Raw genomic sequence first — 27,579 nt, forward strand, 5'->3', positions numbered from 1 at the left:
GGACCTCGCGCAGGAGCAGAAGAGGCAGCTGAGAGGAAGGGAAGGCGGAAGGTCCGGAGTCCCGGTTGGAGCTGTGCGCGGGGGCCCGTCAGAGGAGGGGACCGGGAGGCGGACTGAGCGGGCCGAGCGAGGGATGACAGGGCGTTGCCAAGGTAACTCGTCACGGGCGCCGCTCCCGCTCGGAGTTCTAGGCAGTGTCGTAGAACCCGGAGCGACGCGCCGGGGTTTTAGTGGGCGCATTTATGACGTCGCGGGCGTTGGCCTCGGGGGTGAGCTGCTGGGAGCTGTGCAATGCTCACAGGGTGGTGCATTCGCGCATACCTATAAATCGTGTGTATACATGTATATGCATGCATGCATGCATGCAGAGTTGAAAGGAAGCGTGCACTGCCGCCACCAGCTCCTGGGAACTTGGGCCTCCCCTCTCGCAGGGCAAAAGAGAGACCAAACCGGCCCCGAGTCATGAGCTAGTGAGGATGTAGGTTCTACAGTGCTTGTTTTCATCGTCCATCCCTATTCCTTTCCCCCCTTTCCCTCTTCCTATTAGGTTGCAGACCTTGCTGCTCAGGAGGGGGAAAAACCCCACAGGCAATTTATACGTGTTAATAATAGCACACATGTGTTTACTCCCTTAGCAGGGCTAGCAGATAAAGCCTGCACAGGCTTGGAGGTGACATGGATACAGTAGAAAGCGGGTAAGTCAGAACAGTACCTGGGAGGTTAAGGCAGACCCTTATGGTTCCCTAATGGGTTAGGACAGAGACAAGTTGGGGGGGGGGGGAGCAGGTTCAGATCTGGTAGTTTGGGGTGGAGTTAGTGGAAACTTGTGATCCAAGAGCAGAGCCTGGCATATATGGTGGAGAGGAAGCATTACTAGTTTTTCAGGCTCCAGTGTTGGTTTTTCCGCTGAACACAATTTTACTGGTTGGACCAGTGAAAAAGTGACTGTTTGATAATCCAAGTGCCTACCATAAATAGAGTTTGTATTGCTAGTCGTATTGGACTTCCTTTTTAAAAGGAAAGCTAAATGCAATCCGTGAAATGATCTGGTTACAAATGAGGAGGCCTATCTGGTCTGTAACACTGAACCCTGGGTGGGCGAACAAGGTGGAGTTGGTCTTACCCAGCTGTGCCCACCTGGGTACTCTGGCAGCATCAGGGCAGAGCAGACTTAGGGGTGGGGAGTTGTTGCAGTCTCCATCTCTGTCTCCAGGTTCTCTGTCCAGTTGTGTGGGGATCTAGAGTGTGTGTTTCTGGCACTGGACAATTGGGACAGATTAGGAATTCTGCTGGTTTGCTGCCTGTCTCCCTACCCAGCACTCTGCTTGCCTGAGGTGATGGAGCTGGTTTTGAAGGCAGTGTTGAGGACCCCCAGACTGCTGGTTCTGGTGGACTTCAACATCCATGCCAAGGCGATTGGCTCTGGGATGGCTCCGGACTTCATTGCTGCCATGATGACAATTTGCAGGATGTGCTGAACTGTTGTCTTGCCTTGGTAATGGATTGGAGAAAGCCAACAAACTGAAGCTCAATCCAGATAAGAGTGAGACATTGTTAGAGGGTGGTTCCCTAGATCATATGCATAGGAGGTTGCCTGCTCTTGGTGGAATTACACTCCCTCTGAAGGAGCAGGTACATAGCTCAGGGGTAATAATAATAATAATAATAATAATAATAATTAATTTTATTTTATTTATATCCTGCCCTCCCCAGCCGAAGCCGGGCTCAGGGCGGCTAACAACACTAAAATAGTGCAACATTCTAAAAACATTATAAAAATTAATTAAAATCAGATTGATGGCAACCATAAACTAAAGTTTACTTCTGGCTCAAGTGGCTTCTGACCTGGATTACCTTCCATCAGCTTCAGCTGGTGGGCAAGCTGCACTGCATCTAGACAAGGGTAGCTTAACTTCTGTTTCTATTCTCTGGTAACCTCTAGGTTAGATTACTGCCACATGTTATACATAGGGCTGCCTCTGAAGATGGTTTGGAAACTTCAGCAGCCAGGTTGCTCACCAGGACAAGACAGTTTGAGCTGATTGATAGGAAGATGGAAAGTCTGGGGTAACCATTGCTTGATGCGTTGTTGTGTAATCTCCCCAGAAATAATAATAATAATAATATCTTGTCATTGCCCCCTCTCGGGGACCACGAAACAAACCAGAAAGAATGCCCAATAAAAACCAGTGTTTTATAACACACACACCCTCCACTCCTGCAAAGTGTGCAAACCAGGATGAATGCTCAACAAACAGATAAACTGGAATCAATCTTCAGTGTTTTTCTTTGTGTTATTCCATCTTCTCAGCATCATATTCCTGTGGTGTAATCTGCATCTGTGTCAGGCATGTGTAAACAGATTGAAGTGCTTAGATATAAGCATTGCATTTAAAAATGTCTAATATGGTTGAAAAAAATTACAGGTATGTAGGATCAACAGCATATTTTAGGTAGAGAGTTTATTAGGATAGTTTTCTGCACAATGGTGGGGAGTAGTATTTGGGACTGTTTGTCTAGGCCTTTAAAGCAGGGGTGGGAAAATCTACTCCAAATGTTGTTGGACTCCAACTCCCATCGGTAACAAATAACCAGTAGTTTGGAATGGTGGGGATTGTAGTCTAGCAAGATTCCCTTTTTTGCTTTAATTGCAGGGACTATCCTCCATATTATGTAGAACTAGAAAATATATATTTTTTCTAATAAATAATATCAGTGTGGTGATCACTTAAATTCATTAAATTAGTCTTAGAAGTTAAATAAACAGCTTGCCCCTGTCACTTGGAGTCTTGGAAACACTCAAAAAGCTGCAAAGTCTAAAGTTGAACACTGTCAGTCCTTCATAAAGGTAAAGGTACCCCTGACTGTTAAGTCCAGTCATGGACGACTCTGCGGTTGTGGCGCTCATCTCACTTTATTTGCTGAGGGAGCCGGCGTTTTGTCCACAGACAGCTTTCCAGGTCATGTGGCCAGCATGACTAAGCTGCTTCTGGCGAACCAGAGCAGCACACGGAAACACCGTTTACCTTCCCACTGGAGCGGTACCTATTTATCTACTTGCACTTTGACGTGCTTTCGAACTCCTAGGTGGGCAGGAGCTGGGACTGAGCAACAGGAGCTCACCCCTTCATGGGGATTCGAACCGCCAACCTTCTGATCGGCAAGTCCTAGGCTCTGTGGTTTAACCCACAGTGCCACCCATGTCCCTCAGAGAGGAGCCTTACCCTCTTCTAAATAACTAGGTGGGCAGGAGCTGGGACTGAAGAACAACCGCCAACCTTCTGATCTGCAAGCCCTAGGCTCTGTGGTTTAGACCATAACACCACCTGTGTCCCTCTCAGTCCTTCATATGTATACCTAAAATGTTTCTCGGAGTTCAAGCCTGATTCTGTACATATGTAAGCACAATTCTGCGTAACATTGGGCTGTTTCAGGAGCTACTCCTGAAGAATCTACTCTCAGCTTTAAAACACCTTGGAAATTTGGTGTGCCAGCGTCTTAAAAAAAAAGGAAATATAAATTCCAAAAGTATGGGTATGCTCTTTCCCCTAGTTTCACCTTTGTAAATATTGTCTCTCCGGATCACTGCAGTAGAATGAAGCAGCACCCGACTCTCTGTGATATATCAGTTTTGACATTTTCGTTTTCAAAAAGAAACGTTGTAAACTAGCAAATGTGGCGAGTGATTCTTAAGGGCTCTTAAAGCAGGGTGGGTTGAAACATGGTAACTCAAATATCTGTAAGATCCTTTGCTTTTGCAGTGATCTCCGTGTTTAAGTGAAATTCTTGCTCTTGAAATAGTTCTGTGAGTACTGGAGTTGCTGAAGTTGATAAAAGTGAGAATCTTTGGAAGGATAACTGCAATTCGATAAAATGTCACCATCCAGTAAACATAGGAAATATTTGTTTTTTGTCCTCTTGGGGCCATAGTCTAAACTTTTTGCTTTTCCACTAACTATTTAGGCAGCAATATTGTAGATATTTTTAAAGTGCTGCAGAAACAGGAGCATAGGCTTCCTTCTGTTCTCTGAGAGTCCTGATGATTGTACACTGCATAAAATTGAGCATATGTTAGTTTTTATGTGTGCAGATAAAATGAAAGACATCTGTTCTGCTTCTCAGTACGTATACTCTGGACTGAATCTGTCTTCAGGTTTAGTGCATCTGTGGCTCAGATGGAGCATGTTGAACCTGTGTTAATGTTCATTCATAACAGCTACTTTATGATATGCATGGCTATGCTTTTCTTGAAAAATTTAGGACATTATATGGTCTTTTCTTCCTGGTGGTTTATCAGCCACAGAAGCTGTTTTATATAAATATGATGGCTCTGTCATAAAAATGTAAACTCTTTTCCTCAAAAGAAAAAAAAAACCCTGCAGCAGAAGATCTTTGCTTAACAGTAATGGGTTTGCATAAAAGAAAATGGGATAAACAGTTTAATAAATCAAACACTGAAGGATTTAATGGCAAAATCCAATGACCCATCACAACTGCTGCTGTGCATTATGCAAACAATGTACAATGTAGTAGAAAGCATATGCAATTACTGCTGATAGTTATCTCAGGTCTTTGAAGGACAATGTAACTGGATTTTTCCCAGTTGCAAATAACAGCCTCAGGATGCTATCCAAGCCCTAGGTGGTGCCTGGTCAGGCATAACAAAGTGGCAGGGCCATCACAGTCCTACTGCATGTCCTAGCTGTGGCATAAAGCAGGTAGGTACAAAGCTGTGAGTCTGCAGCCATCACCCCAATCTGAGTCAATGCTGTTATATGATGGCAGTTGGTATTACAGTGGAGCCTCAGAATCCAAACACCTGTAAACTTGAACGTTTTGGCTCTTGAACAGTCGAAAACCGGAAGTGATTGTTCCAGTTTCTGAATGATTTTCGGAAGCCAAAAGTCTAGCACAGCTTCTGTGGCTTCTGATTGGCTGTAGGACACTCCTGCAGCCAGTCGGAAGCCATGCCTTGGAAGTCAAACTGACTCCCAGAATGGATTCCTTTCAACTTCCAAGGTACATCTGTACTTGAGATCCAACAGCTCCCAAGTCATCTCAGTAGCACCCCTGCTTGGAACTGATACCGCTTCTGCCCACCCACCTGTTTGGTGTGCAGAACAGAGAGCTCTGCACTAGCAGAATAGTGGAACCAAATCTCATTAAATTTATATTGCTGTAGTTTAGATGCATATATTTCAGGATGGAATTAGTTCACTCTGGGTTTTTAGAGCACTTTGAAGATATTGATGAGAACGCTGCCATTTAGTAGCATTGTGAGCTGCCCTGTTTTGTACCCTGAATTACTGGGAAGTTAGATAGCATTGCAAAAAGAGGTGGTTAGGAAGGAAGCAGCTAGGATAAGAATAGAAATGCATTAAGGGTTCAAGTTTAGAGAGTATTGTCTATACTGACTGGCAATGGCTTTCCAGGGTTTCTGGCCTCTCCCAGCCCTACTTGGTGATCAACCTTCTGCAGGTAAAGAAGCTGTGCTTCTTGGCAGCTGCTCCTTTGGTTGGTTTGCCTTTTTCAGTTTCAATCCAAGGGTGAACAAAACCTTGAATTTTGTACGCAGTGGACCTTTTAATTTTGTTTCTGTTTATAATTTGAGCCTACCAAAGGAAAGAATGGTTAGTTTTTACATCCTATTCCTTTTCTGGAAAGTTGCTATTTGTGCCTATTTACCTTAAGCTCCTTTCAGCTCTAGACAACTAACATTTTATACTAGGGGTGGCTAACCTTTGGGCTGCTTTGATGGTTGACAGCTCTCTGGGGACTGCATACCAGCAGCTGGCATGGCTAAAGTCACCAGTGCATACTCAATTGCATGTGCACACTTACCACACATTTTGATAGGCAGGCAGACATGCAGACATATTCAAACAACCCACCCCCTGCACACTCTTCTGCCAGTCAGCAGAGGATCGGGTGGTTTCCTTCTCATCACATCAGTGGGCTGGGAGTAGTTCCCCTCTTTCTTACCCAGCACTGATACGGGAAGGAAAATACTGGTAAGTGTTCCTTTCTATTTCTGAAGCCTTTTTCTTCTGCTTAAGGGGGGAAAGGCACTTTTCCAAGATAAGAAGAGGCAGATTTTGACAGAGGACAAGGAAGCCACTGTAAGTGGCTTGGCAAGCTGAATCTGGTCTGTGGGTTCGCCTTCCCTATTATATGCCATTTCATTCTGGAATTGTATTGTTAATTATTTGAGTTTGAAAGCCAAAAAGCTTTGCGTTGTTAAGAATCCTGACTTGCATTTTTTGTTTTTTGTTTTTTTACATTTCAGTTGGATTGTTCATTTACTTGTAAAGAAAAACCCAAAGCCCTTTCAAAGTTGATGAATCCATCAATATCTTCCATGGTGACTGGTGCAATACAGACCGCTTAACTTTTTGCAGCGTGCTTTATACTTCAAGCTTTCATGAAGCTCAGCTGCTGCCTATTGACTTTGATTCTCAGTTCTAGTGTTTCTGCACTAGAAAATGTGGCCTCCAACCTGACAGCTGCTACTGGGTCAAGGTTTCTTCCTCTCGATGCATCATTTCTTCCCACCCTACAAGCCTTCACAAAATCGGCAGTACCTCAAGATATCATAGTGAAAGAAGGTAACGGTGCTTTCATTGAATGTAAGCTGAACATCAGTCAGCATAACAGCATCCTTTGGTTCAACTCAAAAGGGCATCTACTGAAGCAAGATGGAGAGGGTAAGAGACAACTGTTTGACTTGCTTTACACAATGTACCAGGTGTGCTGTATTGATCACAGAAGTTCTCTTGTATGTCACACTTTTAAGAAGACGTTGAAGGGAAAGCCACTCTTCCTAGGTTCGTCACCTCTCTGCCCAAACATACCTACATTAAAACACAATACAAGTCTATTTTAAATTAAAGTACTGGATTTTGGCTGAAGCTAAATGGGCTATAATTTACACAACTTGCAATCTAGGTACTATTACATAATATTCTAGCAGTTAGTAGTTTTCATTCCGAATTAGTTGCTTTAGGAGTATAGCTACTTGATATTTTAATCCATGTGCTGATTGCATGGTTTTTATCAGGGGAGAATGCTCACCTCATCAAACCCAGATTTACATTTAGATTGGGGGACGACAGTGCAGCAATAATTTTTGGTGACTCAACCCTCTAGGGCAGCCTTTCTCAACCTGTGGGTCCCCAGATGATCTTGAACTACAACTCCCATAGCTAGCAAGGCCAGAGCTCAGGGATGATGGGAGTTGTAGTCCAACAACATCTGGGAACCCACAGGTTGAGAACCACTGCTCTAGGGGCTGCATGCCAGCAGAAGATGTGACCATCTCATATGGGCAGACAGTCACCTCAGCTGAGCCATGCAGATCAGCTGGGGAGAAGGGATTATTGTCTGTTATGCAGTCATCAAATGATCAGTCTGGTAACTGGGGAAGGGAGTGGTTTGCATCCCCATCATGGCACTGGGCTCTGTCCAATCCAGCAATACATTTACCTTTTTTTAAAAAAAAAAAAAAAAAACCTTTTTGCTGTTGTTGCCAGAATAGGGTATTGGGAAAGCAGAAAACATTGCATGAAAAAGTGAGATAGCACTGTACACATATTTTGTCCAAGTGTCCAGCTTTTACAGCCCACCATGCTTTTAAGTACACATTTGCCTGCTGTCCCAATCCAGTGGATCTTGCTACATTTGGTAATAGAAACATTTGCAGTTTAACAATATAATTTTCACAAGTAGTATTGGGGTTGGTGGGAAGGGCCACCCTGTAGGGATGAGTGCCTTTGCAAATGGATAGCAACATTATAATGTAAACAACTGCCCAAATCAGACCCAGGGCCCAGCTCTAACCCAAACATGCATTTGTAGATCTATTTCTTCCTTTTTACCATATATTTGTATGTTGGGAGTGCTGTTGTGTGACCCACCTTATATCAGGCAGTGACCCAGAAGTGGGTCTCAACACAACAGTTGAAGACCAGTGACCTAGATCAAGTACATGAGATGAATATTTTCTTGGCTAGGTAAAGATATTCAACCCTGCTTGACTAGTAGGTTGGCAAATGACCGGACATATGTTGTTATCCATATTCCAAATTCAGTGTTGCTGGTTTGGTAATACAATTCACGGGGCATGCATATATATATATATATATATATATATATATATATATATATATATATGCAGGTTTTGGTGTCCTCGGGTGTCTTCCCGTGTAAAAGTTGGGGTGTCTAGGCGACGTTTCGACGAGGTCTCACTCGTCATCTTCAGGCTGGTGCTTTCGGCTTCTTGTTACTGGAACAGAGCAGGATCTCAGTGTTTGAGTTCCTATAAATACTGTTGAGGGGGTGTGGTGTATAGCCTCCAATGTTCTGGGCAGAGAGGAAGTTCCCAGGCTAGTGTGCCTTTTCTTCTTTTGTTCCTTAATTACTTGAGGGATATCTTGAGTGATTTCTTGAGTGATATCCTGAGTACCACTTAGGTGGGTCATTAGGTGTGGATTAGTTGCTAAAGTCTTTGTGTCTTGACCTCTTGAACTTTGTGAAGAGTTTTTCTGAGAAGATGGCTGTACTGCACTTAGTTGTGCTCTGGCTTGGCTTCGTGTATAGGGGCGAGCTGTGGTTTTGTGGCCTGTGTCAGCCAGATCTGTGTAGGGATTGCAGGGGGGTGCAGCATCCGGAGGTGCCACCATGGTTTGGCTACTGGATGGTGTCTGTAATTTATCTGTGGAGAGGGTCTGGGTTTGGGTCTGGTGTGGTTGATTGGTGATGGCGTTCTGTGTGCCTCTGGAGCTTCGATGTTGTATCTCTCTTCACACAAGTGCCCATTAATGAAGCCTTGACAGCCATTCAAAACAAATACAATCCCCCCGAATACATCTTGGACCTGACCAACCACTGCCTAACCAACACGTACTTCATCCACAATGGACAAAGATACAAACAGATAGAAGGAGCACCTATGGGATCACCCCTCTCACCGGTCATCGCAAACCTGTACATGGAACACTTTGAAACCAATGCTTTAGACAAGTCAGAACACAAACCCAAACTTTGGCTCAGATATGTTGACGACACCTTTGTAATTTGGCCACACGGGAAGGAAAAACTGGATAGCTTCCTCACACATCTCAACAGCCTACACCCCAAAATACAATTCACTATGGAAATAGAAGCCAACAACCAACTTCCCTTCCTTGACGTCCTAATCTACAAAAAACCTGATGGCTCCCTAGGACACACTATCTACCGGAAAAAAACACACACCAACCGCTACTTACATGCACAATCACACCACCACCCTGCACAAATAAACTCCGTAGCCAAGACTCTCATCTCCAGAACCAAACGCCTGGCTGACAAAGACCACTTGACAACTGAGTTACAGAATCTCTCAAATGTGTTAATTGCCAATGGATACCAGCAAAACAGGGTTACGAAGCTAATCCAAAAAGAAACACCCCCCAAAAACCAAGACACAGAAGAAAACAATGGCATGGCCCTCCTTCCTTATATCAAGGGCACTACAGATAAAATTAGCAAAATCCTCCATAAACACAATATCAAAACAGCCTTTTGCACCAACCAAAAAATAGCCAATATCCTCAGAAACCCCAAGGATAAAATCCAGTTGGAAAACCAAGGGGTCTATGAAATACCCTGCAAAGTCTGCCCAGCCACGTACATTGGACAAACAAACAGACGAATAAATGCACGTATCGCAGAACACAAGAATGCCGTCAAAAAAGAAGAAAAAACTTCCTCTCTTTTCCAACACATGAAAGAAACAGGACACGAAATTAATTTTGCAGATTCCAAATTGCTCTTTAACATGGAACATCACCACAAGAGAATAATCATGGAAGCCATCGAGATAGAGAAACACCCTCACAACATGAACAAGCGTGACGACACATCCCGCTTGCCAGACATCTGGAAATTAACCCTCCCCACAAAAACTGACACCAGATCCAGAGGCACACAGAACGCCATCACCAATCAACCACACCAGACCCAAACCCAGACCCTCTCCACAGATAAATTACAGACACCATCCAGTAGCCAAACCATGGTGGCACCTCTGGATGCTGCACCCCCCTGCAATCCCTACACAGATCTGGCTGACACAGGCCACAAAACCACAGCTCGCCCCTATACACGAAGCCAAGCCAGAGCACAACTAAGTGCAGTACAGCCATCTTCTCAGAAAAACTCTTCACAAAGTTCAAGAGGTCAAGACACAAAGACTTTAGCAACTAATCCACACCTAATGACCCACCTAAGTGGTACTCAGGATATCACTCAAGAAATCACTCAAGATATCCCTCAAGTAATTAAGGAACAAAAGAAGAAAAGGCACACTAGCCTGGGAACTTCCTCTCTGCCCAGAACATTGGAGGCTATACACCACACCCCCTCAACAGTATTTATAGGAACTCAAACACTGAGATCCTGCTCTGTTCCAGTAACAAGAAGCCGAAAGCACCAGCCTGAAGATGACGAGTGAGACCTCGTCGAAACGTCGCCTAGACACCCCAACTTTTACACGGGAAGACACCCGAGGACACCAAAACCTGCATTCCTGTACCCGTGAAAATCTACGAAAGCATATATATATATATATATATATATATCAGAAAAGATGCAAGTATGATCTGTAACTCCAATGTTGAAATCTTTTTTGTATTTGTGTTTTAGATGGAAGATGGCTGATCTCTAACAGTACCCTTAATATCACAAGTGTAACCTTTGGTGACCGGGGGCGATACAGTTGTGTTGTCACTACCCAAAATGGCTCTTTCCATTACTCAGTCACCCTCAGGGTGGTCTCCACATCTGGGGACATGGGCATTTACTACATGATTGTCTGCCTGGTTGCCTTTACTATCACCCTGATCTTAAATATAACACGTCTGTGCATGATGAGCAGCCATCTCCGCAAGACAGAGAAGGCCATCAATGAATTCTTCAGGACTGAAGGGGCTGAGAAACTACAGAAGGCCTTTGAAATTGCCAAACGCATTCCAATCATTACCTCTGCCAAAACGCTGGAACTGGCCAAAGTCACCCAGTTTAAGACTATGGAATTTGCTCGATACATTGAAGAGTTAGCCAGAAGTATCCCTCTTCCGCCGCTCATCCTTAACTGTAGGGCCTTTATGGAAGAGATATTTGAAGCAGTGAGAGTCGATGACCCTGATGAAGTTGGAGATGGAGTCAAACAAGCCCTTGGTGTCCAAGATGGACTCTATCCCTTAAACCCAGAAATTAAGCGCAGTAATTCACCGACAGCAGACTCAGATGATGGTTCTGTAAATGACCATGGTAAAGAAATAGCTGTTGAGGTATCCATCCACCTTCAGTCAGAAGCACAAAGCATTGACACTGTTTCCAACGACAGTGTTCCCTCCATACCTTCTGAAGATGATGCAGATGCTGAAGCCAGTACAGCAGCAAAGGCAGATGTATGAAAGCTTCATCTGGAAACTTCAAGAAAAAAGGGGAAGCCAAAAAAAAAAAACAACAGCTGGAGTCACAAATGCACAAAAACCTTATCTCTTTTTAAAAACTCCAGTGGCTATAAGGTGCTGAACATTTAGCAAAAGTATGGATTTGGATTAGGAAAACAGCTTAAATCATGTTTTTTAAACATTCTCCTTGGTAGGAATGCTGCTGGGGGCATTTTACAGAGGGGATACCTTTCTCCCAGTTTTGGGGATCTCCAGTTAACATCAACAAAAGAGCAAGGATACATTGACATAAATTGTTTTTGCCTTTCTTACAGGGAGGTTTGAATTCCTGAATATGTCCAGTGATGATTTCATAGTGTGTGATGGCATAGTTCACTAGAACAGTGCTTGTCTTGCTTGTCTGAATTTATAATATCTGATCAAGCTTATCTTGAGTTTGTAAGAAACATACATTTTAGCATTTCTTATAGTAATAGTATGGGATTATTACACTTTTAAAATGAAGAGTTGGATCCGGACTGACTCATGTTTAGAGTAGATCTATTGCAATCAGTGACACTTAAGTTAGCCTGAGTCCAGCCTTATGTCAGTAAGCTGTGAAATTACCAGAGCTGCCAGTTTGTCATGTTGTTCATGTTTGCTTACATTGCAATCACATGCAATACTTGAACTAGAAAATGGAAACCAAATGCAAATTTTGGCATCTGAATTTCTCATAGCAGCCAAGAAGTGGTAATTTGGTTGTTTTAAATGTGCTGCTTGCCAAGTAGTTCAAAAAAGGCCCTGTCTGTTTGGGTTTTTGTTTTTGTTTTAGTAAAGCTCCAGATGTCAGCACTTCAAGTATTCTTTCTTCTCTGACACTGCTGAAATTCCAATGTGTTCTAGTGCCATCAGTATTGCTACGAGGAAAGCAATGACAACTTAAACAGTTATGATCATGTTGAAGAGTTTGCAATAAACTCTCCCATTAAAAAGGGAAATAAAACCTCTTTGGTTTCTCAGGCAGTTGTTTCTGAACAATATTTATAAGAGGCAAATGTGTGGCCAGAGTCTTTGGAACTAGTCATCACCCAATGGACGTGCCTAACACTCTCCTAATGATTCAGGTAGGTAGCCGTGTTTGTCTACTAATGTACATTTGTGTTTGATGAAAAGCAGCCATGGGTGCAGAATGATTGGGGTAGAGGAGCTGTGCAGGTGGATGAGGAGGTTGTGGCTGGCTTTTGCATGAACATATGCTGTATAACATTCTTTGGCACTTTAGTAAAATCTGATGAATGCAACAAAAGGGTAAATGGTTAACACATTGAGTGACTTCTCTCCTGTGCTGATGCTTAGCTACCTCTGCATGTGCAGCAGGTGATACAATGGACTGTACCACTTCAGATAGGGGATACTACATTTGAATTCTCACACACACATAAAAAAAAAAATCAGAAAAAGAGGTTGTGGCCTCACTTCTTATTGGCCATTTTGTTTTTTGTTTGCTATACAGGAATCTTCCAAATGTTTCACATGATCTAAGGTGGTGCAGTCCTTTCTACCACCACATTGTGTGGCATAAGTAGACTGATATTTAACCAGCAAATTATTGCTGCATGACAGGTTGATTTGTTAATAGCCACTATAAATGTTTCCAGTGGCCATTTCCCCATGTCATGAATTGGGCCGTGTTATACCATGTAAAGCTGGAAAATCGAATGAATAATTGGAGGATGATAAAATTAACTTTTGGCATCCTTCTGTACTCTGAATAATATAGCTGGTTGGCTTCCTACTTGGCCCATGTTCTTTTTTGTCTTTCATGTGGCCATAGCTGTGCAGACCCAGTTTTGTGATAGGAATGTGCCTCTGCTAGCTGCTCATTAAGCTCCAGTCAAGGCAGATTCTAGCTTTTGCTATTTGGTGCTTGTTTTTTTTATATACTTTAAGAGTGTGTCACTTTAATTGCATCTTATATTCAGTTTTGTTTTAACGTATACAAAGCTTGTCTACATTTTTTTCACAACTTAAAACATAATGTCATATCATTTTAACAATTGGCAATGGGGGTTCCCATTAATTTCCTACAGCTCTTCTTCTGCTGTTTTATTCATAGAATCTCATTTGAACTAGCAGTCGCTGAAGGGGAATAAACACAATTTTCAGGCGGATTTAGCGGATCTATAGCACTAGAAGTGGGTGGCAAACAACAACAGTAATGCTACCTAGGAAATGAGGGTCATTGGCAGTAATGCTCGCTATGTAACTCATAAAACGAGTAAATGATATTTACCTGTTAGAATTTTGCTTGAATTTCTTCTGACAAAAGTTCCTAAAGCAAAATAGAGATGGTGCAGACATTAACTCGGCAGTGGAATATATCTGAGTTTCCCCTAACCTCCAAAGGTGCTCTTCAAATTAAGTTGCTTGCTTCTGGCCCTTGCTTCATGCTCATGTAGCCCATTCTTCTCCACTTGACTGCTGCTTGCTGTGAAGCATAAGCTGGACACCTGCTTGGGAATGCAAATAACAGGTAGGATCTCTGGGTCAGGAGCTACCACATCTACACTCCACCCAGGCCCTGTTCATTCATTACTTGCATGTAGGGTATAGTTGTGTTTACATGTAGCAGGGCTGTGCTTTTTGTCCTGCCCGCCCATATCATGCCTCCTTCCTCAAACAATTGCAGACAAGCAGGAGGTCACATGTTAGAGTTTCTGTTCAGTAGTGGGCAACTTGGTTATTTGAGGAAGGAGGTGTGACAGCACGGGGGTGCAGGGCTAAAAACATATACCCTCCTTCAAGGAAACACAGCTGTGTCCTACATCAGGCATGTCCAACTCCCAAGAGACTGTGATCTACTCCCACTATAAAAAAACTGTCAGTGATCTACCCATTGGATTGAGACCAAAGTTGTTGAGCTTTTTTTTGGAGGGGAGGGCAGGGAACACGTGATCGACCAAGGACGCCCCACGATTGACCAGTAGCTCGCAATCGGCCTGTTGGACATACCTGTCCTACATGTAAATAAGGCTGCAGTATTTATCTGTTGACTCCTCTGGGCTTTCCACAATGTTTCCTGTGCTACCTGACTCTATCCTAAAGATAGAAACTGTGGACTGGTGCATAATAGCTTCACTTACGTAAGCTAATCTGGCAGCAATGAGTGAAATTACTTTGGCAGGCTTGGCTGATAAATGTATTCCTCTGGGATTCCGCTCTGTCCTAGATCATAAGAACAGGTCAATTTATTTTCAGTGTGTCTGTTAGATGAAGAAAGTCTGCAGGAAGGAATTAGAATGCGACCCCTGCCTCTTGCTGAATACCGCAATCCTGATTTTTCACAGTAAGCGTTTATCAGCAGCCCCATCCTTGAATGTTGAAGCACACAGTTCACTGTTTTGCACTGAGAGGAGATGGTGTTTAATACTTTCCAGAAGCATAGGCTCTTCTAACTCTGGAAACAAGCAATTAAATGTTTTGAATCCCACCAATTTATTCCTACAGTTACAGTTTACAGCAGTAAATTCTACAGGCTATGGATTCCACTGTGCCCAGTTAGCACTGCAACACTTACATGGCAACAGTGGCAACACAGTAATTGCTGAATGGATTTGTAGGCCTAATAATCAAGTCAGATTATCGTAATTGTCCTTGTGAATCTGCAGAACATGATGTTCTACGTATAATACAGAGGCACAACTAGCAAATTCGGGGCTTCCAACCCAGCAGATACAATATAGCAATGTTTGATGTTTCCATAGAAAAGTCGCTGGAAAATTCCAAATAATCATATGACACTGGAACCTGGGTATAAGATCTGTGCAAGACAATAATACTTATTATGGTTGTTCAATTTCTGTGTATGAAAATATAATGTACATTCAGGTATACCGTTGAAATATTTTGAACTGATATCGTCTACTAGGAGTAAGGAGTGGGCAATGGGGAAAGCAGTTCCTCTAAAACCTAGAACATGATCTCCAACCCGCACTCTCATTGCTGGTAGACAGTCCATATTTGTTCTGTTCCAGGATAGAAACTGTGAGGTTTATTTTCTCTAGACTCTTCTGTAAATAATTTGCATTTATGACACAGGCATAGGACCCCGCCTGTGCAACGAAGGCGCAACTGAAACATACAGTATATTTTCAAGACTAAGTAAAAAGAAAAGTATTAAAACTGGATGCATGATGAATTTGTTGTTGAGCGTGGATAAGTTTTACAAAATGTTGATGTGATATTGTTAATTTATATGGAGAAGATTGATTGTGTTTGCATTTGTTTGATGCAGCTAACTAAAAATTGATGTAAGAATACTCAGATGGCCAACAAATGGCAAGAGTCACTTGCAGATGAAATGTCACTTGCAGAATGCCCACTGGCTCACTGAGTATAAATTATACCAATGCTTGACTTAAAACTAATGTCTCTTGTCAATCATGAGGTTGTATTGTCTTGTTTCCTTAGCCTCTGAATTTTGTGGCAATCATAACGATCTACTTTTAACTGAAATAGTATTTAAAACAATATTGTAGTAATTTGCATTCTGGAGGGGGCAGTGTCAATTTTCTGTAACCGCACAGGATTTCATACTTTCATATAAAAGGTGGTGGGTTTCCCCCCAGAATAAAATCCATTATTAAAAGTTTGGGCTGTTTTTTCTGATTTTTGCATGTCTTCCTGCCAGAAAATGACAGAAAAATGAACTGTCCAATATAGGGTTTGGAGAGCTGGCTTTCGCTAATTGCAATAAACCTTGCAGCAAACCTATCATACAATCAAATAAAGTTTGCTAGAGTATTTGAGTGTCAGGCCATATAATAAAATATTTGGCTTGTTGTGTTGATGGTCCTGTGACCATCTAAAATAATTCATGCCAGGTCTGGAGAACTGTTGTTGTGAAATAACTGTATTACAACTAATATCCCTAGCAACAAAATGCTCTTTTCCTTTGCTGAGTTTACATAAGTTCTTTATTTAGTTTTCATAAAATTCAATTCTGTTCAGAACAATGGATTTTTAAAAAGGGAAATGTGTAATTAACCTTCAGCAAATCTATTATACAAGTGATGGAACAATTACAACTTGATAAGCACAGGATATTTAGCCTGGCAGAATCTCAAATGTTGCCCTGTGAGTAGGCCACAGGTTAGACCATAACTGTCACAACCCAACTGAAACCTATTTCTCCAAGGAAAAAATAACTCCTTAAGGAGAAAATGGGAGAATATGTTTTATTTGGTTAGTGTTCATAATGCAGTGTATGATCTTTTAGATTATACTTCTGGGTTTTAGGCATTCGGGAGCCGAAACGTTCGAAAACAGAGCCGTTCGAGAACCGAGGTTTGACTGTATTTGTGTGTGAGCAGATGAGTTGAGTTCCATTGCAGTAGCAGAAGTCAAATTGCTCACATAATGACTTCGAGACCTAGTGTTGAAACCAACTATCTCCTTTTCCTTTAAAAGTATTCGGTCATCAGTGGAGTGTAAGAGGGGAGATCCAGATGTCAGCTGAGCCCACAGAATGGACCTTGTATATTAAAAACCTGGGCAGTGAGTTTAATTGGTTTGTGTAAGAGCCTTTTACACAGCAGGGGCACAAGAAAATGTTTGAAAATGACAGTAATAATAGTATTTAAACCAGGGAAAGGATTCATGAGTCACACCTGATAACAAAATGGCAAGAAAAACTGTAGTAGGCATATATTACCTCAGAGCAATGAAGAAGCAAATGCACTCACATATTAAGAAAATATCTTCTTTGTACATTATAATCTCCATGTGTACCTGCTGTTTTTAAACTTCTTTTGTAATTTGCCTGTTGGATGCTACATCAAACCATATGGGTAATTTATGTATCATAAGTGCTAGCAAAATGCCTGTTGATCTTCCATTCAGCTTCTCTAAGGCCAGAGACATCAATCTTTTCAAACTGTAGCTATAGGCATTTAACACTAGAGGCAGCTGTTGCTTTGAACACGAAGGAGACGCGGAAAGCTAGGTGACTTGCACAGTGTTCGCTTGGTGGGGTGTGCTGATATTCAAAGCTCTCACATGTCCAAAAGGTTCTGGTTTGGGTCCTGTGCATAGCTTGAGGTTTGCTGACCTATTTTGAATTTGTAATGGATTATAATCCGTGCATTTGTAGCTGAACTATGGACATATTTTTAAACCATTCTGTAAAAACAGGAGGGCAAAAATGTACTTCACTGAAAGCTGAGAGCCTCACAATTAAGTAGGGAATGATCCAGCCAGTTGTAGAACAGAGTAAAACTATTCTTCCCCCAGAGCTGCTCTGCTTAAAAAATTAAATGCGATGTTCACTGGGTGGTCGTCACTCTCCTTCAACCTAAACTACATTATAGGGTTATTGTGGGGCTAATCTGGAGGGAAGGGAGAAAACAGATCATTTACACCAGCCAGAACTCTTTGGAGGAAAAGGAGGAAATTATAATTGATTAATCAATAAGGGGTTGGTAGAGGGGCATAGAACCCTTGAATTACTATTCCAGACTTCCCAATTATAAATCCCATAAAGGGATCCAGGTTTGGGCAGAAGACTTGGTAAAGTGTTTTGGCCCTTTTTTAAAATCTGGCTGCCGGTTTAGCAGGCAACTAATTCCACAGTCCCTTAGCTGAAACCTAACATCACTCCTAGGCACTATGGTCCACGGCTCCCTTGCTGGGGTTGGTAAAGATATCAATGCATTGAGCCCTGCAATAGCACTGGGGCCCATGAAGATGCCAGATGCTAGCACCAGACCTGTTCCCATGGACATCTTAAGTAGGGTTATCCTTTTTTTTCCCTGGCAGGACTTTGGCCACACATGCAGATAGAGCACATGTTTGGTGAAGAACAGAGCCGTCGCTTTTTTTGCTGCAGGCCTCTTCTGTCCTCAGCCACTGCAAATGATGCAGAGTCTTTGAGAAACCAAATCTTACGGGCAGCATATGCAAAACAAATACAAGAATGGATATAACTAGCTTTTTCTTGGACACAACCCTTCATAATGCGAAGAGCAAAATTGTATTAGCTAAAATTGAGACGAATTGCATCAGGGGAGGCACAGCAATGAATTATCACCAGCTAGATGCATTAACATTAGAATCAAGTTTCGTAAGCACTCATTGTGTAAAAAAAACCACACCCAATAAGTTATAAGTTTATAATAATGTCCAAATACATTGATATAAAGTAATGATTTCATTCCTTCCACTCACAAATATTTTTCACATACAGTACTTAATTGACATATTTCCCCCAATCTTTGTGCAACGTAGTACAGTCACTAGTGCCACCCATATAGTTTATTCCATGTGCAGGACAATCCTGCACAATGCCCCAAAGCACTGCAGTTGGACAGCCCTAGTAAAATATTTTCCTCTGATTAGAAGCTAGATCTATCGGTCATAAAAGAACTCGCCCTTCTTCCCACCCTAGCATTTCCCTTAAATAACAAGCTTGGGGATAAATGTTTCAATTTTCAGCAGCTGGATCTGAATCTTGATTCTAATTTACCATCTGGATTGACATCCCAGTTGAGTCATGGCCATGTTTCCCTTTATGCAGTTATGACAACACTCAGCAAAGATGCATCACTGTTTCAAAAAAAAAGAAGGCAGCCTCAGGTGGCCAATTAACATCCAAAATTGGATTCAGTACCTCACGACGTATCCAATGAGTTGGATCATGAAAACCCACATCTGAGATAATCCCCTGTATAAGAATGTTCCCCGGCTGTATTTGATCTATAAAGCCAATTTGGTGAACACACCTTCCCTCCTTCACATGTGTCCTAGTCAGTGTTTTCTTATTATTGATGGTTTCTGTAATTTGGTTTCAAAGGGGAAAATAGAATGTGGTAAAAGGAGAAGAGAATTCCCTGGATGTCTCAATCCAATTTTGGGGCAAGTACTTATTGGTGAGAGAACCCCAGCAGAGATTTATAATCACAAAACATTCAGCAAAGTAAAGCATGGAAATACAGGCTGTTAGATCTTTAAAATATCCCCTTATAAGTTGCTTCCAAATTACTTGTATAGAAACACTCATATGTCTTGCTAAAGTCACGCAGTCTAAGCTTGGAGCATTCAACTTTGACTTTACACGTAGGGTTCACATGGTGGAAGAAAGAGAACAAAGAGTTTGGTAACCCTTTCTCCTAAGGTGAGTGGTTGTGACCTAGCTAAGCCTGGCAGGACAACTTACTCTATGATCTTAACCCCTTCATGCATTAACTGGAGTTAAGCGTGCTGGTTATACGAGACTGGATTTATCCCATAATTATAACACACTAAAACAAGTCAGTAGTTTGTTTTCCTTTTTGCAGTGTTCCAGCTTCAAGAGCGAAACTCCTATATTGACAATTCAAAGGCTCGATGAATCCCTGGGGAGCTTCAACAGCTCACTGCTTTCTCCCCCTTGCTGCTTTTGTTGTCTGCAATATCCCGATACGTGCCACAGAGAGGCTTTGTATGTGCGCTGCTTCTCATTAATTTGATCACAGGGCACAGATGGGAAATGTGATTCAACTGCCTAAAATGATCTAGTTCTTCCATTTGTAATCTTCAGCTCATGCCTTTGAATTCACTAGCTGTGAACACACACATACTGTACACCAGTACACATTTGTAAAGATACTGCCTTGCATTTCTCAAAGCATCATTCTTCAGAGGAGCCATTGGCAAAGTCAGTATTTTTGTAGTGCTTGTTCTAAATGCATTAGGACACTCACAAGATCCCTGCCCAATCCTCAGGCTTACAGGCTTACATAGCTAGTCTGTTGTATGCAGTTGATTTTTATCACTATGTATATGCACAGCAGGCATGCTACATGGAGTCAGAAGTAGCTAGGGATAGGCAGGAGGGTGTGGAGATTCAGTTCAGATTTTAATGCAAACCTAATTCACATTCTCTGAAAAAAATATGCAAAGCATAATGTAGCTGACCTCTGAAATTTGCACTTCTCCAATTTTTGTGATGCAGTTCTCCAACCAAACCCTGAGTGAAAAAAATGTGTATGTTAGGGCAGTGTTTCCCAACCGGTGTTCCGCGGCACACCAGTGTGCCGTGGAGCTTTGCCTCGTGTTCCGTGGCGGCGGGCGAGTCGGGCAGTGAGAGGCGGGGCGGCGGCGGCGAGCACACGCGGTGCGGCGAGCGAGCGAGCTCCCACATCCCATTGCCGCTCGCTACTGGGCCTGCGCATCCGCTCGCTACTGGGCCTGCCCTTCCCCACGTGAGCGGGGATTCTCTTCCGCCCCCACGTCAGCGGGGAATCCCATCTCAGCCCCCGCGAGAGCAGGGGAATCCCATCCGGCCACGCCTCCTGGCCAGGCAATCGGCTGGCTGGAGGGGGCGTGGCTTGCCCTTTTTAGGGCCGGAGCGGAGGGGGCTCGCCCTCTCCGGCTAGCCCCATCGCCGCTCGCTACATCCGATCGCCGCTCGCTACTGGGCCTGTGCATGCTCGGTGAGCACACGCGGGGCGGCGAGCGAGCGAGCTCCTACATCCGACGGCACCAAGCAGGGGCCCTTGGCCGTGCCGGTGCCCACCGTGCCCGCCTCCGCCCAGGAGGGCGGCAAGCAGCCACCGCCACCACCACCCCCGCCGCTGCCCGGCAACCGCGCCGCCGCCCCCGGCTCCCCGCGGCGGGTGATCGTGCAGCAGCCACCGTGCAGGCTTCGACGGGCGAGCTGCTCCGCTGCCTGGGGGATTCCCTTCAGCAGGCATCAAGCAGCCTGCCTCCCTGCTTTTTCCAATTAAGGGAACCTCCACTCTCCTGCCCCTCCGTGTTTCTCACCCCAAAGCCTTGTGGGCAGCAGGAAGTGGGGCCGTCCTGCGCCGGGTGGCTGCTGACACGTCCCTTGGGCAGGAGAGGCATCCGGCTGGATGAAGGCAGCGACGCCGGGGGAACGAAAAAGCACGGCAGGTCTGAGTTGGTGCCTGGAAGGACACAGACTGCTTCATGTCGCTGCATTCCACAGCTCCGAGGCTGGCAGGTGAGTGCGTGCACTCCTCTCTCTCATTTTATTTAATGTGCATTTTTGAAGCATGTGGAAATATCCTGCGTCATCAACCACTTTGGGGAAAGTGTGCGTGTGTGTGTTTGGGGCTAGATTTCATGCATGCCTTTTTTTTTTTTAAGTTCTCTTCCTGCTTCATCCACATTCACCCCCCAAAAGGCCATTTTCTGTGTGCTGAATAAATTCTGCAACTCAAACGGCACGAGGTGCCAATGCATCGGGGCTGTGGAATTTATTCTGCTTGCAGAATTCTGCAACTCAACCGCATTTTGATGTTTAAATGTTGTATTTTAATCTTGTTTTTAAGTTATATTTCAATCAACTTGTTTTATTATTGTTTTTTTATTTCAATCAACTTGTTTTTTATTATTGTTTTTATTTCATTCGACTTATTTTTTATTATTTACTATATTTCAATTGACTTGTTTTTTAATTTGTTGTTAGCCGCCCTGAGCCCAGTCTTGGCTGGGGAGGGCGGGGTATAAATAAAATTTATTTGGGAAAGATGGTTAACAGCGTATACAGCCATTAAGTGACAGTGGCCTTATTACAGTCTTTTTCAACCGCTGTTAGTGTTTTTCAACCTTTTTAGGTTTTCTGTAAACTGGGGAAGACATCCATGTTGGAAGTTCAATTCCTTGCTTAGCCATGAAGCTCAATGGAAATTGCCTTGCTCTTGCCCTCTCTAATCCAGTGTTTTTCAACCGCTGTTCCGCGGCAGCCTAGGCCCTCGGGGACCTCGTGGCTTCCGCTTTTGCGTGTGCTGCCGTCACTCTTCCCGCCATTCCCATGTATAATTCGTGCCCGTAATACAGGCAGTAAAAACTGTTCTGTATAACGACTACCCCGCCTCTCCCCCCCCATCTAAACCCATTTTTTTTCCTTTGCAGAAATGAGCCGCTGCATTGAGCTCACACAGTATGCATGTTTTTGCCTGGCTGTGATTGGTCCGGACTCCAGCCTGGACCTATCATCCTAGTAGGACATCATCTTCCGACTTCCTTCCCGCCCGAGCACAGAGACCAGGACTCAACGGGAGTCGGCACTGCAGAGAGGCCGGATACTGCAGTGATGGAAAAGTTTTTGAAAAGAAAAGAACTGGACTCTGAACAAAATTTGGAGCCAGATGAGAGGCCAAGTACGAGTGGGCATGAAAAGAAAGCAAAGATGGTTAGCTCAAGCAAATTCTCTCTCACAAGGCAATATAGCGAAAGCTATATTTCATTTGGATTTACTTTCACCGGAGATGCAAACCAACCAACTCCACTGTGCGTGGTGTGTGGTGAAAAGCTAGCTAACAGTGCTATGGTCCCAAGCAAACTTAAACGCCATCTCCAAACGAAACACCCTTCGCTTCAAAACAAGAATGTGGACTATTTTGTTCGCCTGCGTGAAAACACGGAGAAACAGGCAACTCTCATGAGACAAACCTCAAAGGTAAATGAAAGAGCTCTTAAAGCTAGCTATCACGTTGCTGAACTTATAGCCAAGACAAAAAAGTCGCACACTGTGGCAGAGACATTAATACTTCCCGCCTGCAAAGCTATTGTAGAGGAGATGCTCGGACCTGAAGCAGCTAAGGAAATAGCCAAAGTACCTCTCTCAAACAACACAATTCCCAGACGTATTGATGACATGTCTGCAGACATTGAAAGTGTGGTTTTGGAAAAGATCCATAGCAGTGAGAAATTTGCATTACAACTGGACGAGTCTACTGATATCAGTGGACATGCTCAACTCTTGGCCAATGTGCGTTTTGTTGATGGTGATGCAATTAGAGAAAACTTCTTTTTCTGCAAGGCATTGCCAGAAAAAGCAACAGGAGAAGAATTTTTTCGGGTCACATCAGAATACCTTGAACAAGGAGGACTTAAGTGGGAAAACTGCATAAGTGTCTGCACCGATGGAGCTGCAGCCATGGTCGGGCACACCAAAGGCTTTGTAAGCAGAGTGAAGGAAAGAAATCCAAATGTTATTGTTACGCATTGTTTTTTGCACCGTGAGGCCCTCGTAGCCAAGACTTTACCAGCAGACCTAGTTCATGTGTTGGATGATGTTGTGCGCATGGTAAACTTTGTAAAGTCACGACCCGTGAAAAGTCGCATATTTGCAGCTTTGTGTGAGGAGATGGGAGCGAAGCATAAAACCTTGCTGTTTCATACGGAGGTCCGGTGGTTGTCGCGTGGCAAGGTCTTGGTTCGTGTGTATGAGCTGCGGGAGGAACTTAAAGTGTTTCTGACAGATGAGAGGGCAGATTACGCAAAACTGCTTGCAAGTGATGAGTGGTGTGCAAGGCTGGCATACCTGGCAGATATATTTCATCATCTGAATGAACTGAACACACGAATGCAAGGCCGAAATGAAAACCTGCTTACAAGTACAGATAAAATAAATGGATTCCGTGCAAAGCTGCAACTCTGGCATCAACACGTGGAAAGTGGCAATCTTGAAATGTTCACACTCACCAAGCAATGGCAAGGTGTTCACACTGCTGCACTGTGTGAGATAATAGCTAAACATTTAAAAACTCTCGAGGGGAAGTTGTCATTTTATTTCTCTTCAGTCTCCACTGAATGCCTTGACTGGGTTAGGGACCCTTATAGCTCAGCATCAGTTGGTGGAAAGGACATGACTTTACAGGAGCAGGAGGAACTAACTGAACTGAGACAAAATCGTGGTTTCAAGCTAAGATTTGCTGATCTACCTTTGGACAGTTTTTGGTTGGAAACTGCCAAGGAGTTCCCCCTTCTGGCAAACAAAGCTATTTTGACATTGCTCCCATTTTCCACTACATATCTCTGTGAGTTGAGCTTTTCAAGCATGATTGCTATAAAAACTAAATACAGAGAGAGACTGAGAGCTGTTGACGAAGAGCTACGTGTGTGTCTTTCTTCGATTCCAGCCAGAATATCAGCTTTGTGTTCAGCCAAACAGGCCCAGGTTGCGCACTGAATCAAGTATTTTATAATTTTTCATATTTCTGTTTACTTACTATTTCATAATAAAGTAATTATAAAATACTTTCTTTGTGTTTATTTGAATCCTATTAAAGAGAGTTACTTTATATATAGTCAATATAGGCAAAGAGTTAATTTTTTAAACATTTGCTAATGGTGGTGTGCCTCGAGATTTTTTTCATGAAACAGGTGTGCCTTTGCCCAAAAAAGGTTGGGAAACACTGTGTTAGGGGAAGGTTTAGGGGAACAAATGAAGACCCAGGTTCATTGTGCTCAGTGATGAATGTGCTCTTATATAACAGACAAGAAGCATCTTTACCTCCATCTCATAGAAGCTGAGGGTAGAAGCGGTGGTATCCCTCTTGGCACCTCCTCCTTTGAGGCAGCACTGACACACCAATAAGGCTGACATATATATATATATATATCACTTGAAGACTGGAGAGAAGCAAACAACAAATATGCAATAAGAACAAATGCTGGTGTCAGGAAAAAAAACCTGGGCATGGAATGTAAATGTTTGTGGTAGCTTCAGCAATTCTGAAAACACAATCAGAGCACAGAGGCTGTGACATGAAGAACACTTTGGATTTGAACCAGCCAGCCTTGCAAGTTGTTACCCAAAAATAACACAATAAATTTGTCATTGGATCTGGAATATCATGATAGGCTAATGGAATGACTGAACAACCACACCATTTCAGCATTCCTACATAATGTATCATTTCCCCAGCAGCCGATGTGGTTGTTTGGTTAGCTAAAATGATATAATTCATGGGATTAGTTTTGCAAAGGCCTGTTGATTCCTACTAGAACCTTGGCTCATGGTTCTAGAAAGTGTAGTTTTTAGTTTCATCTGTGTGCGTCCTTGGCCAAACTGTCTTTATGGAATGAGTGGGATTTGCAAAAAAAAAAAAAAGAGTTATGAATAATGTATTCATTTTGGCTGTGATTCTGTGGCCAGCCATGTGCTCTAATACTCACCTATTTCAGTAATCATTCGGTGTACAAAATTGTGGGCAGCAGAACTTGGAATCAAGAGTCTCATTTCATTCATAATGCCAAGGGGAACCCAGATTTGGTACTGAGCATGCACTCGGGAGAGAGCAGCAGCCCATCATGTCTCTCTGACAAAGATGATATACATGTTTCCTGCCTTTCAGACTTTAGGGTGCCAATCCAACAGAGCACACATGGAGTAACCGGCTTTGACTGCAAGGGTGCCCTTTCTTAGGAGCTGAAATGCTGCCAATCAGTAAGGAGGAAAAGGGATGCTGAATTTGAAAAGTGCAAATTACCAAGAAAGCCATGTTAGGATGATTGGTACCCAAGAGTAAGAGCACTGTGAAGAAGGCAAGGCTGGATCTAGATACATCAAAAAAGCATCTCAGGGAAATGTGTTCTAAACTTCATAAAGGGAAATCACGTTGGTGAAAGGCGGGACTGCACAGCGCCATCTGGTGTCATAGTGTTATAACACATATAAAGTGTTTTTTCTTTGCCAGTGTAGCTGAGTCCCAAGTCTGTGGTTGGAATGGTGGGCCTCGGGGGCAGAGGAAGGGGTGTGTGGTGGGGGCCCCCGGCTGCTACCACGGGGGGGTGACAAAATGCCAGGCAGCACTCACCATAAGGCCTGGGAGTGACGCGGTGGCTTGGGCGCCTGCAGGCTTTGCGCTGCCCCCAAACGGTCCGACCACCACCACCCCCTCAGCTGTAGGGCGGCTGAGTGGGAGGAGTCAGGCAGACTCCTTGGAGGCCTCGCAGAGCGTCCTGCCCTGGCTGGCCCTGCCCAGCAGACAGCTGGCTCCACTCCTGGGCACAGGGCACACGCACCGCCCCAGGCTCCCAATCGGCTCACTCCGCTGCTGGTGGGCCTCTTACTTCCTGAAGGAATATATGCCAAGGAAAGTAATGAAGAAATCAGAAGTGGAGCTAGCGCAGGAGATACCAGACTGTGCTGCTCAAAGACTACAATCTGAGGCATGCTACCAAGGAGTAAGTCTGATTCACCCCCATAGAACTTACTTCCAAGTAGGAAAGGCTAAGGTTGCACAGCATAACCACAATCTAAAATACACTTAGATTGCAATCCTATACATTTTAGTTCAATAGGACGTAGGCTGTATATGTAATGAATTCTGCTCATATTGATCCAGAGCAAAACTCCAACGTATAGTTAGCAGAGTAAACACTTAAACACGTTGCAGGATTCCCCCCAAAATAGACCAGAGGTAATTGTATTTCATCCAGCAGAGGTTACTGCTGCTGCTGAAGGTTAATGAGCATAATAGTCACAAATTCATACATTGGGGATTGGCACTGTCCATAAGAAATCCAGTTGCAGGAGACTTAACTTAAAACTTACAAGAAGTTACACTAAGACTGAAACCTTAACACTTAAGCATACCTATGTACAGAACACACCAGAAGGAAAAGTGAAATATACTCTGAGTCGCGTGTGAATTTCATGCTCTATTCAGCTCGTAGCAATGAATGAAACTTCCCCAAAATATCTAGCTATATTTACATTATTTACACAATGGGCCCCGCGTGATTGGCTAATTCCAGGCTTCTCCTGTAGGCCAATCAGATTGCGGATTCACTTCCACCTGGAGCTGGATTGGGTGGCTCCTGCGGACCAATCAGACTGCTGCATTCTGGATCCTATTGTTCTAGGATTCAGCTCAGTACATAACAAAAAGAAAGATAGAAAGTGAAACTCCTTCTGGCCCATTATAGTCAGCATGACCTTGAGTGAAAGAGATAACAGAACCAGTTTAAACCAGCTGTTCACCTTCTCTGAAGGAATAACCCAAACATCGGGAACCTTCTGCCAGTTTCCAGGCAGAATAAAGACTTATGTGTCAGTTACAAACTGGTGCAAGCTGGAAGTTTCTATCACACAGAAAAGCTTCCAGAGCCCTCTTGAATCAATTAGAATAGACAAGATTTCTATACTTCAGCTCAATACTTTCTTCATCAAAAAAATGCACACTGACAGTGTACACACCCGTTTACTCCACATCCAGTTGGCTCCTGCCATTGGTTTGAGAAGCAATGTACACACTTAGCCACAATCCATATCTATCCTGTTATTTCTTATGAAATACTGCATTTTGATGCCTGTCGCCCCCAACCAGCTTCCATCTGATTTGCAGGG

The 27,579-nt window shown here is 43.5% G+C and overlaps 2 protein-coding genes and 1 long non-coding RNA gene across 6 annotated transcripts; all 3 read left to right on the plus strand.

Annotated features, from left to right (window-relative positions):
- The first annotated feature begins 27 nt into the window (after positions 1–27).
- MFAP3 (microfibril associated protein 3) lies at positions 28–11,509 on the plus strand. Of its 4 annotated transcripts, none has more exons than XM_081901091.1 (3): positions 28–152; positions 6,287–6,704; positions 10,684–11,509. In XM_081901091.1, exons 2-3 carry the CDS (start codon positions 6,422–6,424, stop codon positions 11,454–11,456), a joined length of 1,056 nt encoding a protein of 351 aa, XP_081757217.1. In that variant the 5' UTR covers positions 28–152; positions 6,287–6,421; the 3' UTR covers positions 11,457–11,509. The 4 variants fall into 4 exon arrangements, with proteins under 4 accessions (XP_081757217.1, XP_081757219.1, XP_081757220.1 ...); XM_081901093.1 differs by lacking the exon at positions 28–152 and adding an exon at positions 187–302; XM_081901094.1 differs by lacking the exon at positions 28–152 and adding an exon at positions 373–478.
- Positions 11,510–11,608: 99 nt separating this feature from the next.
- LOC309364248 lies at positions 11,609–16,089 on the plus strand. The gene is made up of 2 exons (XR_014165779.1): positions 11,609–12,562; positions 14,697–16,089. It is a non-coding gene; the product is annotated as an uncharacterized lncRNA (long non-coding RNA).
- Positions 16,090–21,423: 5,334 nt separating this feature from the next.
- On the plus strand, positions 21,424–24,482 carry LOC309362737 (zinc finger BED domain-containing protein 5-like). The gene is made up of 2 exons (XM_081898465.1): positions 21,424–21,438; positions 22,353–24,482. Exon 2 carries the CDS (start codon positions 22,387–22,389, stop codon positions 24,412–24,414), a length of 2,028 nt encoding a protein of 675 aa, XP_081754591.1. The 5' UTR covers positions 21,424–21,438; positions 22,353–22,386; the 3' UTR covers positions 24,415–24,482.
- Positions 24,483–27,579: the final 3,097 nt, after the last annotated feature.

The sequence above is a fragment of the Podarcis melisellensis genome (genome assembly GCF_964234715.1).
Source record: "Podarcis melisellensis genome assembly, chromosome: 2".
NCBI lineage: Eukaryota > Metazoa > Chordata > Lepidosauria > Squamata > Lacertidae > Podarcis > Podarcis melisellensis.

Coding starts and splice junctions, on each gene's coding strand:
- MFAP3 (XM_081901091.1), top strand. CDS start 6,422: ATGAAGCTCAGCTGCTGCCTATTGACTTTGATTCTCAGTTCTAGTGTT. Junction 6,705..10,683: donor ACTGAAGCAAGATGGAGAGG/GTAAGAGACAAC, acceptor TTTGTGTTTTAG/ATGGAAGATGGCTGATCTCT.
- LOC309362737 (XM_081898465.1), top strand. CDS start 22,387: ATGTTTTTGCCTGGCTGTGATTGGTCCGGACTCCAGCCTGGACCTATC.